The sequence below is a fragment of the Pongo abelii genome, chromosome 20, assembly GCF_028885655.2.
Source record: "Pongo abelii isolate AG06213 chromosome 20, NHGRI_mPonAbe1-v2.0_pri, whole genome shotgun sequence".
NCBI classification, from domain to species: Eukaryota; Metazoa; Chordata; class Mammalia; order Primates; family Hominidae; genus Pongo; species Pongo abelii.
Genome location: NC_072005.2, coordinates 39,124,451 through 39,145,658, shown reverse-complemented (window position 1 = coordinate 39,145,658; position 21,208 = coordinate 39,124,451). Strand labels below are relative to the sequence as shown.

The following is a 21,208-nucleotide window of genomic DNA, read 5'->3' as shown; positions in this document are numbered from 1 at the left end:
TGGGGTCTCACCAAATTGCCCAGGCTTGTTTTGAACTCCTGTGCTCTAGCAATCCTCCCGCATCAGCCTCCCAAAGTGTTGGGATTACAGGCATGAGTCACTGTGACCCGCCCACTTTCCTTCTTTTAAATGTTAGTGGTTTGCTTCACAGATATATACGTATGCAATACCAACATAGTGCAACATGCTCATCACAGCCTGAACACTTGAGTGCAGGCTTGGGGGTCTGGAGAGGTAAAGGGAGGCCATGCCTGTACCACCTTCCCCCCAGATCTGCCAACAGCATGTGCACTGAGCGCCTAGAGACAATGCTGCTGCTCTCTGGTCGGTCCTCAAATCAGGAAGCTTTGGGATTTGGGACTTGGGATGTTAAGGTCCTACTCAGTAGCCACACCAGGTCCCAAGTGTGGGGAGTGGTGGTTCCCGAGGACCAATGCTGGAGTACCTGATTGTGGCTGCTTCCGTGAATTACAAACCAAGGGCTAGAGCTGTAATTTATAAAATATCCTTTATTTATTCTAAGGAACAGTCAAGCAGTAGCTTTAAAAAAAAAAAAAAAAAAAAGACACATTTTTTGAAAGATATTCTTAGTGTTGTGACCTGGCATTGGGCCCCCTGTGAGCGGGACGGTGGCTGAGGCCGCCTGCTGTGGCTTTGCGAGTTCTCTGCACTCACTGGCAGGGGTTTGGCGGGAAACTGGGAAGCTTTGGCATGGTTCTGTCCAGTTGCTTATAATCAAGAATAATGAGTTTTGAGGTTTACAAAGAGCAGAAATAACATTTATACTGCTGGCATTTGACAAAAGATTGCTTATAATATACTCATTCCAGGAAGTGTAAAAATGCTTTAAAGGAATGATAATTTGTACTTACTGTTTATGGGGACTAGATATATTAGAATTATAGCATCATTATGGGAACATAGTGTTTCCCTATAAATTCAGAAATTCTCTGGTTGATGTAAAATCGTACTTCCTGGTTTTACTTAATCAGTAAAGAAATAAATAAATTAGAGTAACATTTAGTCAAGTAGAGTTACTCCTTTTTCCCCTTCTTTATTAATAAATTTTATTTTTAGCACAATGATTTACCCAAAAAGAGAGTTTGAGAATGTTCGAGAATCTCTACCACTCGGTAACCATGCTGGCTGTTATATCAGAAAGATCCATAAACACACACAGCAGCGAGCTGTTTTCACAAGACTTCCTTGCTAATAAACACAACACTTTCTCCTCCACTCAGATGGGAGCCTCAGATGCCAAAACGCAGATGTGCCAACTATAGGCTCGTTGCTAAGCAGAGAAACCTACCAAGTTTGTCCAGCAAATTCAATTGTACAGTGGGATGGCGTCTGCTCTGCGGCCTTGGACAGGGAGCGGCTGGTCTGTGCTGCCATCCCCTGAGGCAGGTCGAAGCTGGTGGCCCTTAGGGGGCAGGTAAAATGGTTCTCATGGGTTAGAACATAAGGGCTTTGAGAAAAAATGCAAAAGGTCTCATTGAAATTGGAGGCCTATGTGAATCTGTTTACATAGAGGCATACTGAGATCTCATTCTGTGCTTAGGTGAACTGCAGGTCTCACGCTGGCTGCATGACTCAGTCCCCCCTGGCTGGCTGAGCCACCGCCTGCCACCTTCTCATACCATTACGTGGGGGTCTAAAGAGGACATCATCCCCAACCAAAGAACAGTGAGACAGAAAATCCCAAACATTTGAGACAGGGTTCAAAAGCACCCAGACGCCTTCTGTCTCTTTCCAAGTTCCCATCTGGCTAGGGGCTGTGAATCAGAATTCAGAATCTGTGCTGCCCTGAGGGGACAGGCACCCAAATGCAATTAATAACACCAAGCTCAGGACCCAGCCACTGACCTTCCCCCACCACCGCTGCGGGTTATTCCTCGATGTGAACTGAAGGATCCAAGGGAGGAATCCGTTCCACCCCCAAACCTCCCTGCACAACATCGAATGCGGGAGTCCGGCTGCTGCTTCTGCACAGGACTGAGCCTCCAGTCTTTTGCTTGAGAGCATCATTTATGGCATGGACTAGGAATGCAATGTGTTCACACAAACGCACGACAATTGTACATCAGCATCTTTACAGTATTAAAGGAGCCATATACAAGTCTACAGCCATTGTACACAGGATGGTGATGGCTGGGGAGCCCCGCCCACCAGTCCTCTGCAGTTTCTCCACTGGAGAACACTTGGGGAGCTGTCACAAGGCCGGGGGGGAGGGTCCATCTTTGGGCCTGTCCTGGGGGAGGCAGCAGGTCTGCAAGGACTCCTCAGGGCCAGTCCTCACTGGAATCGGGGGTCAAGAGCGCCAGGTCTGCCTGTGTCTGGGTCTCATCGGCAGGCTAGCGTAACAACGTTAATTAAAACTGTGCATATTCACATGAGAAAACTGGAGCTGGGGATGGCTCCCTGAGCTGGGGACCTAGAAGACGCTGCTGACAGATGGGCCCCTTCATGGTGGGGCCCATTCCTGAGGTAAGGTGCAGCCCTGAGGCTGGTCCGAACGGGAGGAGAATTCTCCAGTAGCCCAGGTGCCAGTCCACAGACAGGACCGGAAGCCCCAGGGCAGCAGGAGCTCAGGTGACCTGGGGAGTGCAGCCTGAGCCCCCAACGGCAGCAAAGGTGAAGGTCTCAGGTGGTTACAGAGTCACTCAGCCCTCAGGCCCCCACCACTCTCCTCCCAGCAGCCCTGCAGCACACATCCCTGCATCTGTCCCGAGAGCCCCAGCCCTGCAGGCATCTGGGCCTGAATGCCAGGCAGCTGGTCCACCCTGCAGCCATGCTGCACGTCCGACTGAGAACTGAGCACCAGATAAAGAAGCGTTGGTCCTTGTCGGCCTCTCTGACTTTTGCAGTTAGGGTTGCATCCATTTTAAATACTGTAGAAAAATAAGCCATCTCAGACGCTAGGAGACCCGCCAGAGTCTGCCCCGCGTGGAGAGGGATAAACAGCTCCTCTGAAGTAGGTGCAGACGGCTCTTCCGACCCCGCCCCAACAGGCCCCGGGGCCTCAGAGGCTGCTGCGCCAGGCTGGGAAGCTGAGGGGCTGGGAGAGCTGGCAGCCGAGTTCCCACCGCTGCATCTTTGGGTCACATCAACAGTCCTTCTGCAGGCATGCCTCCAGCATCCTACGTTCTGTTGCCATGACACCTGGGGCCCTGGCACTCGCTGGGCCAGCTTTGGACCCTCCAGCCTCACCCTCGGTCTCATGCCCACGGCCAAGTATACACAGGCAGAACTCCCCAGCACTGTTTCCAGGTCCCTGGGGGGTCCCAGGTGGGCACTGAAGCAGGGCCTAGTCCAGGGGTTCCTGCTTGATTCGAACAGCAGTGGGGGTGGGCTGCGGCCGCCGCTCCTCCCGGCAAAGCACATACTCGCTGAACTGGGAGGAGTCCACGCCGCCCCCACAGGACGCAGCCACACTGAAACCCCTCTGGAACAGCCGCTCCAGGACCTGCCCAGGAAGAAACAGAGGTCATCAAGGCCAAGCTGCAAGAGGACACCTGGCTTGGCCTGGCAGGCAAGTGGGTGCCTGCTGGGGCAGCCAGCCAGAGCACCTTCTCCTGTGACGATCTCAGTCTCGCTCACCGACAAAGGTCCCTACAGAACCACGTGCTGGGTTCCACCACCAGAGGGACAGAAGTTGCCAGGCCCAGTGACCCCTCAGGTTACCAAACCCAGTTGGACGACCCCACCCAAGCGACCATCCTGCTGCCCTCAGGGCCTTGATTCCGGGAGGCAAAAAGAGCCTCTGGGTCCCTTCTTTATTCTGTAGGGTGTAACCTACGCCCTCTCTCCAGACACATGGCCCCAAGCGTCCTCCCTAACTGAGTCCTGCCCCAATAATGGAGAGTTCCCTGTCCTTCAGCCTCTAGGCATCCACCGGCTTCCCTGAGCTGTGCATTCCAGGTGGTTTGAAGCCTGGGGGTGCATCAGCTCGTGGGAGCTCTGGAGGGAGAGAAAAAAGAGAAGTCCTCTAAATATTTGAGTCTCTGCAGGCGTCCACAACTATGTGGGTTTGTGCCTCTGTGAGGGTGAGGTCTGATGACTGCGTGTAACACCCGCCTCCTGCAACTAGCAAGTTCTGACCGACAGGCTGTGGAATGCGTGCACAGGGGGCCCTCTTCCCTGCAAAGCCCATTCCACCCTAACCCGGAAATGTGCCAAGCTCTTGGGTCTGCGAAGAGCTGTTGGAAAATAGGCCCTCACTCCATGTGAGCTGTCCAATTCTTGGACCCATCCAGGAAGAGCCGGTCCAGGGATTCTCTTCGCAGCTGGTGGGTGCCTGCGACTCCCAGGTCAGCAGGGAGAGAGAAGGGGCTCCAGGCCACCTTTCCACTCAGCCTCTGTCCTGCCTCGCCTGTTGCCTGGGTTTAATTCGAATCCAAAGTCAGACTCTGGGTGTCAAATGAAGCACGCTTTGTTGAAAATACTCTGGGCCATTTTTATAGAACATCCTTTTGGAAAAAAAAAAAAAAAAAGTACAGATCGATTTTTTTAAGCCCATCCCCCAGGCGCCATCATTTAATTATGAGAGGGACATAAATTATGCATCGACACATTGTTGCCTTTTTTGTAGGATGGCACGGAGGGCTTCACCATTTCAGGGATCGCGCCTCCCTCCAGCTCACTCTGCCCCTGGAGGGCTCCGCGGACGCCGGGGGTGCAGCGGGGAGGGGGCAGCGCGCAGCCCTCACCTGTACCGAGTTGAGCCGGCAGTAGCCGTTGAGCGGGAAGCGGATGACGTGCGTGGGGTCCTGGTTCCAGCCGGCGTTGACGGAGTTGCACATGACGTCTCCGGTCTCAGGGAAGACCTCCTCGATGAGGGCCTTCTCGCCGCTGAGTGCGATCCGCTCGCCCAAGTCGGGCGTGACGCGTACCACCAGGCAGTCACAGGCCCGGCTGCGGCGCCGCTGCTCCTGCTCCTGCTGCCAGCGCTCCAGCTCGCGCACCATGGGCTGGAGCTGATAGTAGCGCGCCTCCTCGTACAGCAGGCTGAAGTCCTGGGGACAGGCGCACAAGGTGTTGATGTAGGTGTCGGGGTAGGGGCGGTGGGGGAAGGGGGAGAGGGGAGGCGGCCTGCCGGTTCCAGCCAATTCTGCAGGAACTGCGACTCCCAGGGCATTGTGTGGACTGGGCCGGTTGCACCCATTGTACAGATGGGGCAACTGAGTGGTTTGCAAGTATAAAGAACCTAGCCTTGTCCCAAGGGCAGCCGCTGATGTGCACCTGTGCCAGCCCCCCTGAGCCCTTCCATCTGGCCCCAGGCACTGGGCAGTGAAGCCTCCCCATGGAAAGACCCGGAAGCTCCACTAAAGGACGAGGCTGTGCCTATGCCTGGGGACCTGCTGCTGCCTTAGAATCCCACCGAGAGAAGAGATCATGCTGGGCACAGAGCAGCTGGGCCTGTGCCGATCCTGGAGGAGCTCACAGCCTACCCGGAAGCAAAAAAAGTTCTTCTCCAGCCAGGCCTGCCTGGGTCAGATTTTCAGCTTCATCATCAACCTGCCCTGAGACCTCTAAACCTCTATACCTCACTAACTGAGCGTCTCAGTTTTTTTTTTTTTTTTTTTTTTTTTGAGACGGACTCTCTCTGTCACCCAGGCTAGAGTGCAGTGGCTCGATTTTGGCTTACAGCAAACTCCACAATTAACGTGCCTCAGCCTCCCGAGTAGCTGGGACTACAGGTGCCTGCCACCACACCCGGCTAACTTTTATATTTTTAGTAGAGACAGGGTTTTGCCATGTTGGCCAGGCTGGTCTTGAACTCCTGCCCTCATGTGATCCACCTGCCGCAGCCTCCCAAGGCGTGAGCCACTGCGCCCGGCCTCAGTTCCCTTATGTATAAAATGGACATAAACAACCAGCTCAGAGAATGAAAGTGAGGATCAAAGGATGCAAAATGTGCCAAGTGCCTGGCCCAGCCCCTGCCCAAACAGGCAGAGTGTGATAAAGTGTCCAGGGAGGGGAAGCCCGCCCCCTGCCAGGCAGCCCTCTTCTGGGCTGAGCAGGCTCACACAGACTGTCCCTCAGGCGCTGATAGTGGCCCCAGGCCTTGGGCCACATATGCACACCATACATGCTCACACACGCCCAATCCCCTGGCAGTGGCCAAGGTCCCATAGGTCCCATGACTCACGCCTGAGGAAGAGGCAAGGAAGCCCAGCCCCCTGACCTACAGGCCCTAAGTCCCTTCCACCTGCTGGTCCTGGCTTTTGGAACCGCCTGGAGGGAGGCCTAGATTCTAACCCTGACCTCTGGGCCTGTCATTGGTCAGTGGCCCATCCTGCCTCTCCTGCCCCATACAAGGGCTCCTCAGGGCTCTATCCTGGGCCTCTGCTCTCTCCACTCTCACTTGCTCCTGAGATTTTTATTTTATTTTTTTTAGACAGAGTCTCATTCTGTAGCCCAGAATGGAGTGCGGTGATGTGATCATATCTCACTGCAGCCTTGAACTCCCAGGCTCAAGGGATCCTCCTGATTCAGCCTCCCGAGCAGCTGAGACTACAGGCATGAGCCATAATGCCAGGATAATAATAATAATAATAATAACAATAACAGGGTCCAGGCTGGTCTGGAATTCCTGGTATCAAATGATCCTCCTGCCTTGGCCTCCCAAAGCACTGGGATTACAGGTGTGAGCTACCTCTCCTGGCCATTCGCCTGAGATTTTAAATGACAACTGCATGCCAGACAACCCCATCTTTTGTCATGGCCCAGAATTTCTCCATCTGATGCCCCACCAGCTCTCCCATGCAGGGGCAGAAACCCCACTCCCACAGCCTGGTCCACCCCGGGCCTCGACTTACCAACTCAGAATTCAAGCCACAAGCCCTGGGGCACCTGCAAGAGGCCCTTTACACTATCACAACCATGTGCTTTTGCTGCTTGCTTGCTTGCTTATTTATTTATTTACTTATTTACTTACTTACTTATGAAATCTCGCTGTCGCCCAGGCTGGAGTGCAGTGGTGCGATCTCAGCTCGCTGCAACCTCCGCCTCCTGGGTTCAAGCAACTCCCCTGTCTCAGTCTCCCAAGTAGCTGGGACTACAGGTGCACACCACCATGCCCGGCTCATTTTTGTATTTTTAGTAGAGATGGGGTTTCACCATATTGGTCAGGCTGGTCTCGAACTCCTGACCTCAGGTGATCCACCTAAATCAGCCTCCCAAAGTGCTAGAATTACAGGCGTGAGCCACCGCGCCCGGCCTTTTTTAATTAAAAAAAAAAAATTTGTATAGACAGGGTCTTGCTATGTTGCCCAGGCTGGTCTTGAACTCCAGGCCTCAAAGGATACTCCCCACTCGGCCTCCCAAACTGCTGGGATGATCAAGTGAGCCACTGTGCCTGTACTAAACAGAAGTCTGAAGTGCCACCTTGCTCCATCTTCTCTATCTCCATCCTGGTCCACCCAAAGCCTCCACCCAGCCTCCCTTGGCCTGGGGAAGGGGCCTCATTCATAATTGCCTCACTGCACCCACCCCCACCCCTCCCTCCCTCCTTCCCCACCCAACAGCCAGAGAGATCGTCCCAATTTGCAGATCTGACTGCCCTTCCCCTGCAAACACCCCTTCCACTGCATTCAGAGTTAAATGCCAGGCACTGGGCCACCCGCCAAGGTCCTGACATCAAACAGCAGCCTCCTTTCCTGACCTTCCCCTCCCAGTCCATAAAGCTCCAGGCTTGACACCTTCTTTCCAGTTCTGGAACGCATCAAGCCATCTGCCGCCCCCACCCCCTGCACCAAGGCCCTCACACCTGTTTGGCCCCGTTCTGCCTTCACCACTCAGATGAACATCATTTCTTTCAAACTCGCCCAGCCCAGGTCACATGGACTTCCAGTTCAGTATCTGTCTGCCCACTAGACTGTTCAGTGTTGTGTGGCAGGTCCTAGTGTGTGTGTTTCACTGTTTTCAGCCTGAATTCAGTGGCTGGCACCCAGCAACTGAGTTGGATGAAAAACAAGGCCCCAGGGCTACTGGTCCTCTGGATAGAGGAAGGAATGAAGGAAGGAAGGACAGACATTTGCTAGTATTAATACATGCCAGTGTACCCCAGGCCTGAGTTTCCTTCCTCCCAGAGTCCCTGACATGTGGGAGGGACTCAGCACTGAGGCATGACCCAGGGAACCAGGTCACCTGCCCTGACGGGCTCACCCTGAGACCTGGGGGTTAACCTTTTGTTTAAAGGGTATCTGTTCGGTCATCAGGGCTTTTCTCCCTGCAAATTGCCCAACACAGAACAGATTTTTTTTTTTTTGAGAGAGAGAGTCTTGCTCTGTCATCCAGGCTGGAGTGCAGTGATGTGATCTCGGCTCACTGCAACCTCCACCCTCCACCTCCCGGGTTCAAGAGATTCTGCTGCCTCAGCTTCCCAAGTGGCTGGTATTACAAGCAACCGCCACCATGCCCGGCTAATTTTTGCATTTTTTTTACACTTTATTTTTTGAAGTCTAATTACAGCCGTCCTTTTCTTTCTCTTTTTTGAGATGGAGTGTTGCTCTGTCGCCCAGGCTAGAGTGCGGTGGCACAATCTCGGCCCACTGTAACCTCTGCCTCCTGGGTGCAAGTGATTCTCCTGTCTCAGCCTCCCGAGTAGCTGAGGATTACAGGCCTGCCACCACACCTGGCTAATTTTTCTATTTTTAGCAGAGACGGTGTTTCACCATCTTGGCCAGGCTGGTCTCAAACTCCTGACCTCGTGATCCACCCGCCTCGGCCTCCCAAAGTGCTGGGATTACAGGCGTGAGCCACCACGCCAGGCCTAATTTTTGTATTTTTAGTAGAGATGGGGTTTCATCAAGTTGGCCAAGTTGGTCTCGGACTCCTGACCTCAAGTGATCCACCCACCTTGGCCTCCCAAAGTGCTGGGATTACAGGCATGAGCCACTGCCCTCAGCGGATGCAACAGATTTATGAACCTCTAACTGCTATAACCCTGGCACGCGCCCATCCTTAAACATGACAAATGTTCAGCTGGGGTACGTTCTGCAGCTTAATTGTTGTTATATACCCTGATAAATAAGCTAAAAATGTGAGAAAACAAAATTAGTTTAGAAAAACTGATTTAGCCCTCGGCTTCATCGTTTAACTTTTTATGGTTACCATGACAACCAGGGGTCCATTTATTAAGTCACAGCGTCCCCCGTGTAATGCCATCACACAGGCAGTGCAGGGGGGCCACCAGCCATGGACTTACCTTAAAGTCATCCGGAAGCAGCAGCTTGGACGTCCGCAGGAAGCTCAGGACGTAGCGGAAAATCTCCCCATCCCGGTCAATGAAATAATGTTGCTTCAAACTGTCCAGGACGATGGGTTCAGTGCCATTGAAGAGGCGGCTTATCCTGGGAGAGACAGGCGAGGTGGGATGTCTGAAGGGATGGGGACAAGTCTGCCTGTCTTCCCACACCCCGACCCCACTCCTTAGGGCCCACACGGCTGGAGGGGCGAGGGACCTGACATGGGTGACTGGAACTGTTCCAGGCCTGACAACATCTGCACACACCTGGGGCAGCCAGGCTACAGTTAACAGGACACACCACACATCCTGCCTACACCCGCAAGTCACAGCCAGAGAGGGACACACCCAGCTGTACACACCAGCCTGCCAACACATGTTATGTTACAGGCCTGGAAAGCTATAGCAAGACACAGGCACCTTACCCCCTACACACAAACCAGCTGGTCACAGGCCTGGTGCACACACCCTTGCCAGACAGACCCACCCAGAAAATGCACATGAACCATCCAACACCCCGGCCAACAGCCACACACCCAGTAAACCAGCCAGGACATACATCCTCCCCACCCAACCCATATAAACGAGTGTGAGACAACAGGCCTGTGCAACAGGCACAGGGTCACACGGTCCCTTCCTTCCCAACACACACATATCACGCAGACCCAGACACATCCAGGAAAGGACACACACCTGTCAACACCAGGCACCCAGAGACATGACAGCACAAATCTCCCACTGCCGCTCACTCAGGGAGCCCACGGGGAGAAACAGAGGCAGACAGGAGGAATGGCAAGTGTGCCACAGCACGCACATGCAACAGGGCCCTTGCACACATGCCACAACATAGGCATACACACACGCCAGTGTGTACGCACACAGAAACCGTGCACACACATGCGCCACAGTGCATACATATGTACACATATGCCAGAGCGTATGCACACCACACCTAGTAGTGGCGGATGGGGATTGGAGAGAAGGCAGGTGCCCCGGTACCCTGTCCTCTGAAGGGCAATGGTTCTAACAAATGCAAGACCAGGAGAAGGGTCTTGGGGAGCCCCTGATGCCTGTCCCTGTCCACTCCAGGGAGAAGGAGCCAGGCCTCAGAGCCAGGGCTGATACCACCTCCCCAGTACCCAGGGTGGCTGGCTCTGGTTTGGCAACTGCCCTGGCAGACCCCAGGTCAAGCTATGGATAACTAGGAACCCTAAAGAGGGGTGGGAGTAGCCAAGGGCTTGGTTTGGGAACAAGAGGGAAGTTGGCATCATTTCCCCAAAGGCAGCACCACCACATCCTTCAGCAGGCAGGGCCACACTCCTGCCCAGCAGGACCCTACCAAGGTGGCAGCTTCTCTGCACAGCTGGGAGAACAGAAGCTCCAACTTGGGACCTAGGCTTCCCAGCCCAGCCTGCACACAAGCTGGAGCCTAAGCCCCTCACTCTCTGCCTGCACCAGCAGGGACCCCTGCAGGGATGCCCCCTGTTCCAACAGCAGCCCACTCCTCTGTCCACTCCAAGTCAGCCGCCTCCAGGGCCCTGCCCCACTGCCACTTGCACCCAGGACACACTAGCTGGGCAGGAGCTGAGGGGGTCAGAGCCCCCAAGTCTGCCCTCAGGGCCTCCCGTCCACACCATCCTATGCTCTGATGGCCTGGCACACTCAATGCATCAGCCATGATGGTCTGCCCGGGTATGGAGTCTCTGGGAACATGGTGCAGGTTTCTGTCCTAGCAGGGTAGTATAAAGGGCACGGTTTAGCTGGGCACCGTGGCTCACACCTGTAATCCCAGCACTTTGGGAAGCTAAGGTGGAGGACTGCTTGAGGCCAGAGGTTCGAGACCAGCCTAGGCAACACAGCAAGACCCCATCTCTACAAAAAATTTAAAAATTAGCTGGGTATGGTGGCATGAATTTGTACTCCACTTGGGAGGCTGAGGTGGGAGGATCACTTGAGTCCATGCGTTTGAGGTTGCAATGAGCCGAGATCATACCACGTACTCCAGCCTGGCCGAGAAAGACAAACGCTGTTGCTTAAAAGAAAGAAAGAAAAGGGCAAGGCTGTCTCGTGGATGGGCATGGGGAGGTCAGAGTCTGCTGTGAGCCCGAGTCTGTGGAACCAGAGCTGCAGCCACCCAGATACAACTCATCTCGGAGCTCCAAAGGCCGACGAGCCCTGTCAGCCCCCTAGGCCTGCTGACAATGGCACTGCAGGTCACAGCCCCTGCTGGAAAGGCTGTGGGTTCCACAGCTGGCTCCAGTTACAAAGGCCCTAGGACCTGGCCTAGCAGAGCGTGGGCATCCAGATGTCAGAGTGAGGGCCACCCAGCATTCCTGGAGACAGATGGGTCTGGCCCAGGCTGCCAGATACCATAGGCAGTGGTTGGCAGGTGGCTGAGGTCCATGTGTGGCACCGGTGGGAAGTAAGAGCTACATCCAAGGTGAGTCAGCAGATCCAAACCCTCGGCCTCCCTGGGAACTCTCCCCACCCTTCCCAGTGGAGCTCCAAAGTCCATGTAAGCAGGCAGCATTCTAGGCCTGGCTGAGTTCCCAACTCTTCTGACGTCAGGTCTGGCTGAGGCTCTAGCTGGTCCTGTTGGTCTAGAAGACTCCTGATGCACCCACATTCCAGGGCTGGATGGGTTCTAGGTTGTCTCATTGGTCCAAGTTTAGAAGGTTTTCCATCTGCCTTATTTCAGGATAGGCTGATTCTAGATCTTTCCATGGTTCAGTATCGGCTCCTGGATCAAGCGGCAGCTGTACAGCCTCTCCCAGGACAGAGGCCTTTCATGCCTTCGGCGTCTGAGGCTGCCAAGGACGTGAGCAGGTTGAGGAAAGGTGAGGATAATCACCATGGAGGAGCCCCCAGCCATTCTCGCCCTGCAGGTATGAGTTCCCAGCTCTGTCAGGGGCTCCATGTTCCCTGTGGAAAACGGCCCAGGCCACCCTCTGAGAGAGGTTGCAGGGTTTGAGGGGCCGGCTTCCGAAGTCCTCCATGGAATTAGGTGGCCAGTTCACGCTGCAGCAGCTGGGACCCTCAGGGGCAGAAAAGATGCCTCCAACCACCCGCCCTGTGTGCACAAGCGGGAGCATCAGGATGGCCTTCGTCTTCTTATTTCCTTTTTTTTTTTTTAAGCTCTGGCTCCAATTTCCTGGCTGTTTCAGGCACCAGGTTTTAAGAGTTCTGAAGCTCCTGGCCATCTTCATTTGAAGCTTCCCATAGTCAGAATGGATGTCAGAGTGTGGCTGTGATGGCGGCAGCTAACGGGGGTCAAGCAGGCAGGACACCAGCAAGGGGGCCGGCCCAGGGAATCCACTCCCAGCCCCGGCTGCGCTCGGCTGTCTCGGGTGAGGACCAGTGACTGCTCCTAGGCAGACCAGAGGAGGCACCCAGCACAAGACTCTCCAGCACCCAGGCCACCCCAACCGCCGAGACCCAGAGGCCCAGGCAGAGTTCTCAGGGGAGCCGAGGGTGGAGGTCCCAGCTTTTACAATGCTGCCTAGGACAGGTCATCTCCACCATCCAGAAACCCCCTGAGGACCTTAGCACTCTTAGTCCTCCATCTCCAGGTGTCTCCTAGATCAGTGACACTAGGTGAGATTGATTTTTTCCAGAATTGGTGGAAAACTGCTTATATTATAATAATCCACTACAAGAAGGACAAGAGAGATCTGAGGGGCTCTTGCCAGCACAGCTGCCTGACCCACTTCTCAGGTCCCCCTGGCCCTGTCCCGATTGTCCTACAGGTCAGCCATCCCTGGCCTCTAGTCCAAAGCCTCAGGCCTGCAGAGTGCCCCCACGGCAGCCAGAGGCCATCCAGGCAGAACAACAGATTCACCTTGAGCCCCAGCCCTGAGGAAGAACGAACATAGACTGCCACCCCTTGGGCACACCAGGAGGGTCCCAAGTGCCAGATCACAGGGCCACAGGGGCCCTAGCTCCCCATGAGAGCACATCCCACACCGCAGAACAAAGCAACGGGTGAGCAGCACAGTGGGGCTGGGTGGGGGGAGATGGCCCCCTGCCTTCCTGCTCTCAGGCAGCAGCCAAGAGCCCAGAATGAGAAGCCTCTCCCACCCGCCTCCCCCAGGGCCTGGGCTGTGATTACTCCAGACAGGCAACTCTCCGATTTCGGGAAACACTCTTCAGAGAGGGTTGTGGGCAAAGGTTTTATGAATTTCACTCACAAACGTCGTCAACCGATTAAGGGATGATCTATCTCAAACAACTCGGAAATGCCGCAGAAGGCAAAATGGAAATTAAATAAGCAGAATCTATCTCCCATCCTAGACAGGGCTCTGTGAGTGAGCACACAGGCCAACACTGCTGACCTGGCCCCATGGCTCTTGTCCCCACCCCACAAGCCCCAAGGCCACAGGGCCCCAGGCTGAGTCTCTGTCCACCTGGGATACTAGAACACCAGTCACCATCTGTACCCTGGCTCTCTGAATTTGGAACTAGACACTGCACCCATTTCCAGTTTTTCCTCCTCAAAGGACCACGCCTGCCCCTGCACGGGTTCCCCTGCAGCCCCAACAGGCTTGGAAAGCCACCTCTGTGTACTACCATCCTCCCTGCTCTGAGGAACCACACCAGTGACAATGCAGCCTGCCGTGTATGCTCCCCAGAGATGATCCCTCAGTATCTGGGGGATTAATTAACTCCTCCTGTTATTTTAAATGCATAACACAGGGGTGATGCCCACAGCCTTGGCCCTCCCACGCTCAGCCTTCAGCAGCCCCAGGGGAGCGATGACCGCCTCTCTGTGCCAGGAGCAAACATCCTCGGCTGAGCAAGCTGCTCAAGACCCACCCTACTCGGGTCAGCCCTGCTGCCGTGCCAACAGGGAAAGCAGGTCCCTCACCCAGGAGAGAAACACCCTGCAGGGAAGAGCAGGAGAGTTGGCAGCACCCAGTACCCCGCACCTCTCACAGGCCCAAGGGCCTGGGCAGCCTGTAAGTTCAGCAGCATGGAGGGTGCCTGTGAGCCCCCAACCAGGGTCCTGGCCAGAGACCCTTTATCCACTGATGAGGTATGTGGTTCATTCCTAGCTAGTCACTGCAACACCAGCTCCAAGGGAAGCCTGCTGCTAGCCTCTAGGGCCCAGCAGTGGCCACCGAAAATGACAAAGACGGCACACTGCAGCTCACCACAGCTCCTCCTCCCTCCCCTTGTGAATTTCCCAGGGGTGGAATAGAAAATAGGATTAAATACCCACCCCCATACCCCCAAGACTTACCTACTCAGTATCACTCACAAATGACCCCCTGCAGAGGCCAGGCCTAAGTCTTGCTCCAGAGGAACCTTGAAGGTACGCGAGACTCCCCAGCCCGCTGCACATGAGACTTGAAGGCACGTGAGACTCTGCAGCACGCTGTACGTGAGACTCCCCTGCCCGCTGCCAGCAGGCTCAGGCAGGGCTGGCTCTGAATAAGCCTTAGTCCCCTGCAGGTGGGTCAGGAGCTCCACCTTGCACTACCAATGCCGCCAAGTCAGGGTCACAAGCCTCTGTGCATAGCAGCTTTCAACAGGCAGACTTGGACTCCCCAACCCTAGCTCCCTCAGGCTGTGTCAGCTTGTGCACCCTGGAGACCCTGGTGGGTGGAGTGACAGGGGGGAGAGACCCCACCCCTCAGGCAGCAGATTACAGATGCTGCCCTGACCCACACATGCCTGATGTTTCAAGGGGCTTACTCTTACCTGGAGTCAGGGTACTTGGTGAGCGTGGCCAGGCTGCTGGTGTACATGTGGCCACCCACATCGATGTGCACAGGTGCATTGGACTTGGTGAGCTGGGCTGGCAGGGGGATGCCCTGGGCAGCCAGGGGAGACACAGGCGACCGGGTGAGAGACAGCCTGGACATGTTTCCTCCCTCCTAGAGATGGAAACAAAGCGGAACACAAGAGTTTCTCCACAACACGGCCATGCACTCCCTTTATTGAGAGTGTGATCACAGATCTAATCAGATCACTTCTGCCGGTGCCTGATCACATATTCAGCTGACAAATTATGGCCACCACTGTAATTAAGTGTATTTGCATCATTTTCTTCAAAGTACCAGAGGGAAAAAGAAAGATGCTTATTAGCAATAAGAAATCAAGAAAAAAAAAATTTTTCAAGGTGTCAGCCTCCAGGGGCATAAAACAAACTGCAAAATTCTAATTAAAGGTCGTGGGCTTTTGTGTTAGATGTGAAATATCCCCTGACAAACGAATCACCAATTTGTGAATTGGGATTCAGGGGTTTTTTGCAAGTTGGTCTCAGTAACGAGACACCTCTAAATTAGTGACTTCCTCAGCACCTAAGGCGTTGAGTTTTATACATGTAGTAAATTTCACATCAAATTAAGAGCGTTTTTGTTTCAAAAATACATAATCCTACAGCCAGTCAACAGCCACCTTGAGTGTCATGGCCCCAAGGATGGACAACCAGTGAACAGGCGCTGGGGAAGAAGGGAAAAAGGGAACCCCCGGCAGGGACCCAGCCCACTCTGCAGGCTCACCGCGGTGCCGGTGCTGCCGTGTGTGTGAAGCGAGGACCCACTCGGCCGCTCCTTGCGGTGAGGCATCTAGGCTTCCATCCCTGCCCAGAGTATCTGCGGGAGGCATCGACAAAACCAGAGAAGGCTTATTCCTCATAGTCATCTACCATGGGGTCAAAGACACTTAGAATCGTCCTTTCTGCATGCTCTCTGAGACCCTGCAAGGTCCATGCAGCCTTCCCTGATTGACTCCACCACCACTATCTCTCTATCTGTCTCCACACCCCAAAGCAGGCCTCCAGGCTGTAGCAGATGACACACACACACGTGCACACACACACAGTCACACTCACACATGTGTTTTCTGGGCAGCTCCATGTCTCCTAATTCGGCTAATGACAGCACTGAAACATATGCTCACCATTATTGCCCCAAAATGTTTCAGAACAAATCAGATTTTCTTGGTATTTTTGTTTCAAGCCATGTTACCAAGCATGTCTCCTCTTGTAACAGCCTTGTGGACCAAGGCTCAGAAAACACCCCTCACCCTCCATGGGCCAGGGAACCTAGGACCTCTCTTAATACCATCCCCATGGGGATAAGATACAGCTTGCATCTGGCCAGAAGCAGGGAAGCCTTTCAGCAGAAGTCCAGGCACATGGATGAGGGCAAGTCACTTGGGAAGCCACCTCTTCTCTGTGGCTCCCAAGAGCAGAGAAAACCTGTCTTTGTCTGCCTAGTCTGTACCTCACAGTTTCTCCCCAGACTCCCAGAGTGGTGTTGTCTATGCCTAATGCATTCCAGACCCCTCAGGATCACATACCCCCGAGGCATCAGGAGATGGCCAGGAGGAAGCAGAGAGCAAGCAGATCAGCCAATGGACCCTTTCTACTGCTCCTCCCCAGAGGCACTCAGTAACTCTCCTCTCTGCCGTAGTCACCTGAAATAAGATTGTCCCTCAGTCCCTGGAAGCCACACCCAGGGGCGCTTTGCAGGCCCTATGCAGGAGGGGCAGAATTCTGCAGCCCCGTTCACTGATTTACAGCTGTCTCAAAAGGGAGGAAGGAGATTTGCACGTGAATAGTCACCCCCTTCACACATCCACAGACACTGGCTTCCACAAACCTACCCTAGACATCTCTCGAAGGTTTAACCTTTAAGAGAGAAACCACTTGAAATTCTTGGGACCCATGGGATTGCTTTTTCCCATTAAAACTCTGGGATCAAAATTTGTGCCTTGAAATTCAATATCCAATTTTAATACAACGAGAATCAAATCCTGCAAATGTAAGCAACATTGCTCTCCCTGAGTGCCCGGGCAAGTTTCCTGACATAAAACTAGGGTGGGAGGTTGCAATGGGCAGACAGTGATGTTTAATATATACCCTCACTGGGGCCTGTGCACTCAGAATCCACTGCTTTTGGCATTCTTGAGTTCTAGAAGCTTAAAAAAACAAAACCAGGTCACTTAGCTCAAGGAGTTGAGAACCAAAACAGACCTCAGGAATGGATTATCCTGCCCTAGGAGGCTCTGCTGGGGGAGGAGTCAGAAGGGAAGACGCGCTGAGGATAAACGGAACAGGAAGGAATTCTGGCTGAAATTCTATCAAAGCGGACTGCAAGATGTTTTCCCCAATACCAGGACACTATTCCAAAGTGACATGAACACCAAGCCTCTATCACAGAAGCCGCTCCACCCTGTTCTTAGCCCCTTTTCCCTCCCAAGCACAACCTGATGTTCATGGCAAACCAGAAACTTACCGCTGGAAGCCCCAGGCTTTACGCCTTGCCGTGAATCTCCAAGGTTTCCCCCAACAAGCGCATCCGTGCGGGACCACGACCCTCTTTCCGAGACCACTGCTTAAGTCAAAAGCACAAAAGTGGGTGCAGTGACAGATACAAGTTCATTCCACCAGCACCAGCATCAAACCCACCACCCAGCCCCAGTGCGCCCTGGCCCGCCTGTTGCAGTGGCCTCAGCGATAGCGGTCGGGAGGGCCCACAGGTTTCCAAACTGGCCCGGTAGTGACCCGCTTCTCCAGCTGCGGCGGGAGACCCGGGTCCCTGCCCGCCCGCCGCCGAGCCCCGCCCGCCTGATCAGAGAGAAGTGAGCAGAATGCCACGCTCATTTACACACAAAATGATTTTGTGTCCCATTGCGCTCGCAGTTGTTCGGCTCTCTGGGGGTGATTAAACTGGCTGAGCGGCGGCAGCTTGAGACGATTTCACTAAATCGCTTCTTCGTGAAGTCGCTTCTTTGCTAAGCTGTTATTTTAACCATAAAAGGTAAACAGAAGGCGCCTCTCGAGCTCCCTTCGGCTCCGCACTCAGGGCGCTGGCCTGGGGCGAAAGTCCTGGGGGCCTGCACAATTGTCCCGGGGTGGCCCCGGAGAGGCAGGCGGGCCACCTGGTGCGAGCCAGCCTCCCCACATCCCCGCTCCGCCTCCGCCGCGGAGCCAGCCGGCCGGTGTAAACTTAGGGGCGACGGGAGACGGCTGGGCCAAGGCTGGAGGCGCCGCGGGGCGGGGTGGCCGCGGCACCCGAAGCGCCGGGCTGGGCTGGGAGAGGTTGTCGCGGAGGCGGGGCGGGGACAAAGTTAAATCAAGAGGCAGACACTTGGAGACCACAGATGGGAAGCTCGCCTAATTAAGGACGTAAAAGCGCTTTTGTTCTCAAAGTTTATTGTTGCCGGGATTTAAAAAAATTAATTGAAACTAATGCTGTTATTCACTTGTGCAGTTAAATTCCTTCATGTACATTTGAGATACGGAGCGAAAACTTGAAGCTTATCTTTCTGCAGTCGGGGGTGGGGGCCGCCGGAAGACAGAAAGGCGCTGCAGCGGCGGGGGTCCGCCCCCGGGTGTGTTTACGAGCGTGTGCCCGGTGCGCGCGTCCAGGTCAGGGGGTGCGGGCGGGCAGCGGGGAACCGGATCTGCAGGCGGCTATCCCGTCTCATCGCGGCCCCTCTCCCAGCCCCATACCCTGCGCGCCCGGGACCACCACCAGCGCGACAGCCCCTCCTGCCAGGTTTCGGACTCGGGGTGGGCGTCAGAGAACGCACATCTGTCCCACTGGACACTTTCTTTCTCTGATTTTGGGCGCCAAGCCGGGCCTTGTGCACCCCGAAGCCCCAGTTGCGTTAGCCCGTTTCTGACCCCGGAAACTCGCCAGCTCTGCAGGGCGCTCGGCCCAGAACAGGGGCCAGAGTGCGGGGACCTGCACACGCGCGCGCGCGCGCGCACACACACACACACCGCACGGCAGGAAGCTCCGAGCCCGCCCGCGTGGGGAGGGTCCACCCGCGGCCAGGACCAGCCCACGTGGGCAACCCCGCTCTCGCACCAGGCCTTTGTGCTGGGTGCCCCCGTGCCGCCAGCCCCCGCCGCCCAGCAGAGGGACAAAGCGGCCGCCCCCGCCCAGGTCCGGACCCCGGCCGGGCGACTTTCTCGGTATCGCAGCCACTTCGGGGCAGGGGTGCGCGGCGCTGAGCGGTGGCCGCCTGCGCTGGGCTTACCTCGGAGCCGGAGCGGCAGATCGGGCTTGGGCGCAGCCCCCGCCCCCCGCAGCCGCCGGTCTCGGGCGCCGGGCGCAGCTTCGCCGCCTATGCTCGCTGCGCGGGTCGCTCCGGTCTCGTCCTGGAGTTACTTTCTCTCTCGCCCCCAACCCTCCCCCCACCCACCCCTCCCGCCCCGGCCCCCGCTTCGCGCGGCCCCTCGCGGCGCGGCGCGCCGGGGCCTCCCCTCCCCACCCTCCCCTCGCCTCCTCCCCTCTTCGCGGCCGCCGCCTCCGCCGCCGCCGCCGCCTCCTCTTCGCGCCGCTCTCCGTCTGCCCTCCCGCCGCTCCCACCTCTTCTCCTCCCTCCTTTCTCTCCGGCGGCCTCCCTCGTTTGCTGGAGAGAAAACCAGCCCCCCACTCCAGCCCCTAGCCTGCGCCTCGCCGCGGCCCAGCCCAGACTCAAAGGGCAGCGATCCGGCCCCAAATTACCCAGCGCGAACGGGCGCGCGCGGCGACTCCTGGCTCGGGGCTCGGCTGCGCCGCGGGGCAGAGGATTAGAGTCGCAATTAGCTCCGCGCGCCCGCGCCTGGCGACAAAAACGCGCCGTTTCCCCTCCTTTCGCCGGGCGATCCCCACCCGCCTCTCCCGGAGCTCGCGCCTTCCCGCCGGGGCCGCGGCCAGGACCCTCCAGGGAGCGGTGCGCCCAGGCCCCAGCGCCCTCCGCGGCCCAGCCCCCCGCCCCCCGCCGGCCGGCCAGCCACGCGGCGCCCGGGCCTCCTCCGGGCTCGGGGAGGGGGCGGGGAAGAGGCTGATTTTAATCATTGTCATTTCATCTGATGTAATATTTCCCCGGGCGCTTTCAGCTGGGCATAAATTTTCGGCTCCCAAATAAGTAACACAGGGCACGTTTCTCACATTTTTTGACTCCTCGGTTACAAAGAGGAGAGCAGCCGCCGCCGCGGCGCCCGGGGCTGGGGGCGGGACTTGGGAAAAAACTGGGCTGCGAGTCGGTCGGGGCTGGAGCGGAGCCGGGGGCCAGGCCGCCCCTCCCCCGCTCCCTGGCCGCCCTCCCAGGGTCCCTGCCCCGCTGCCCGTCTCCCGTGACGTCTGCGGACACGCGGTCGGCCGCCGCGGGGGACGCGCGGGGGCACCGGGCCGACCGCTCGCGGCCAGACGCGCCATTTCCTTTACGCGCGCGGCGCGATGGAGACGGCGGCAGCCAAGACTCCCCGCGGCCGAGGTCCGCGCCCCGGGCGCCCCTCCCAGTTCTCCGCTTCGGCCGCCCCTTTCTCCTCTTCTCCCACTCCCACTCCTCCTCCCCTTCCTCTTCCTCCTGTTTCCTTTGCGCCCCGCCCGTGCCTCCTCCTCCTCCTCGGCGACCATTTCCCCGCTCCTAGGAAACGGAGCGTGCGACTGGCCGGCACTGCGCCCCCGCCTGGCTCCCGGGACTCCCGGGCCGGAGACCGGCTGGGACCGCGGGGCGGGTGCGCACGGACCGGAACGGCGCCTGGGCCCCGACCGCGGGCTCTGGCCGGGTCTGGGCGCCCCCTAGCGGCCGCACTCCCGGGGTGGGGGGCGCTCGGGGTCGGCCTGGAGCTGGGGTGAGGGGGACTAGAGGTGCCAGTGGGAGGAAGGTGAAGTCGGGGGGGGGCCTTCTCCCTCGACTAGAAGACCTCGCGCGCGTGGAGAGAGCGTCCAGACCGCGCTTCCGTAACTTCTTCACGCGGGAATCAGCCGAAACTTTCCTCCTAAGGGAACGTTTTATTTATTTATTTATTTTCAAGTTCGAACTACAGGAAAAAGGGGGAAATTTTCTCATTAAAGTTACATCCCTGCAGTTAGTTCAATTACTTGATATATGCAGAAGATGTTGTAAATTTATAGATTTAAATAGCTTACAAAGATGCCGTAGGCCCCATCAGTTAATTTCCTTAATTTATGGATTTTGAGCTGCTCCTGGAACAGAAAGAGGCCCTGGAAG

General features: G+C 56.2%; 1 protein-coding gene across 9 annotated transcripts; it reads right to left on the bottom strand.

Annotated features, from left to right (window-relative positions):
• Positions 1-491: 491 nt before the first annotated feature.
• KCTD15 (potassium channel tetramerization domain containing 15) lies at positions 492-20,199 on the bottom strand. 9 transcript variants are annotated; one of them, XM_063719441.1, is made up of 8 exons: positions 19,717-19,923; positions 17,494-17,589; positions 16,556-16,672; positions 15,754-15,846; positions 14,951-15,126; positions 9,212-9,356; positions 4,710-5,015; positions 492-3,466 (listed from the first exon to the last, which is right to left on the bottom strand). In XM_063719441.1, the coding sequence occupies exons 4-8, from the start codon at positions 15,817-15,819 to the stop codon at positions 3,308-3,310; spliced, it is 852 nt and encodes a 283-aa protein (XP_063575511.1). In that variant the 5' UTR covers positions 15,820-15,846; positions 16,556-16,672; positions 17,494-17,589; positions 19,717-19,923; the 3' UTR covers positions 492-3,307. The 9 variants fall into 9 exon arrangements, with proteins under 9 accessions (XP_063575511.1, XP_009230673.1, XP_054394830.1 ...); XM_009232398.4 differs by lacking the exon at positions 19,717-19,923 and adding an exon at positions 19,247-19,384; XM_054538855.2 differs by lacking the exons at positions 16,556-16,672; positions 19,717-19,923 and adding an exon at positions 20,143-20,199.
• Between the last annotated feature and the right edge of the window lie 1,009 nt (positions 20,200-21,208).

Coding starts and splice junctions, on each gene's coding strand:
- KCTD15 (XM_054538855.2), bottom strand. CDS start 15,819: ATGCCTCACCGCAAGGAGCGGCCGAGTGGGTCCTCGCTTCACACACAC. Junction 15,127..15,753: donor ACGGCAGCACCGGCACCGCG/GTGAGCCTGCAG, acceptor TTCCATCTCTAG/GAGGGAGGAAACATGTCCAG. Junction 5,016..9,211: donor TGCTTCCGGATGACTTTAAG/GTAAGTCCATGG, acceptor GCCTGTCCCCAG/GACTTCAGCCTGCTGTACGA.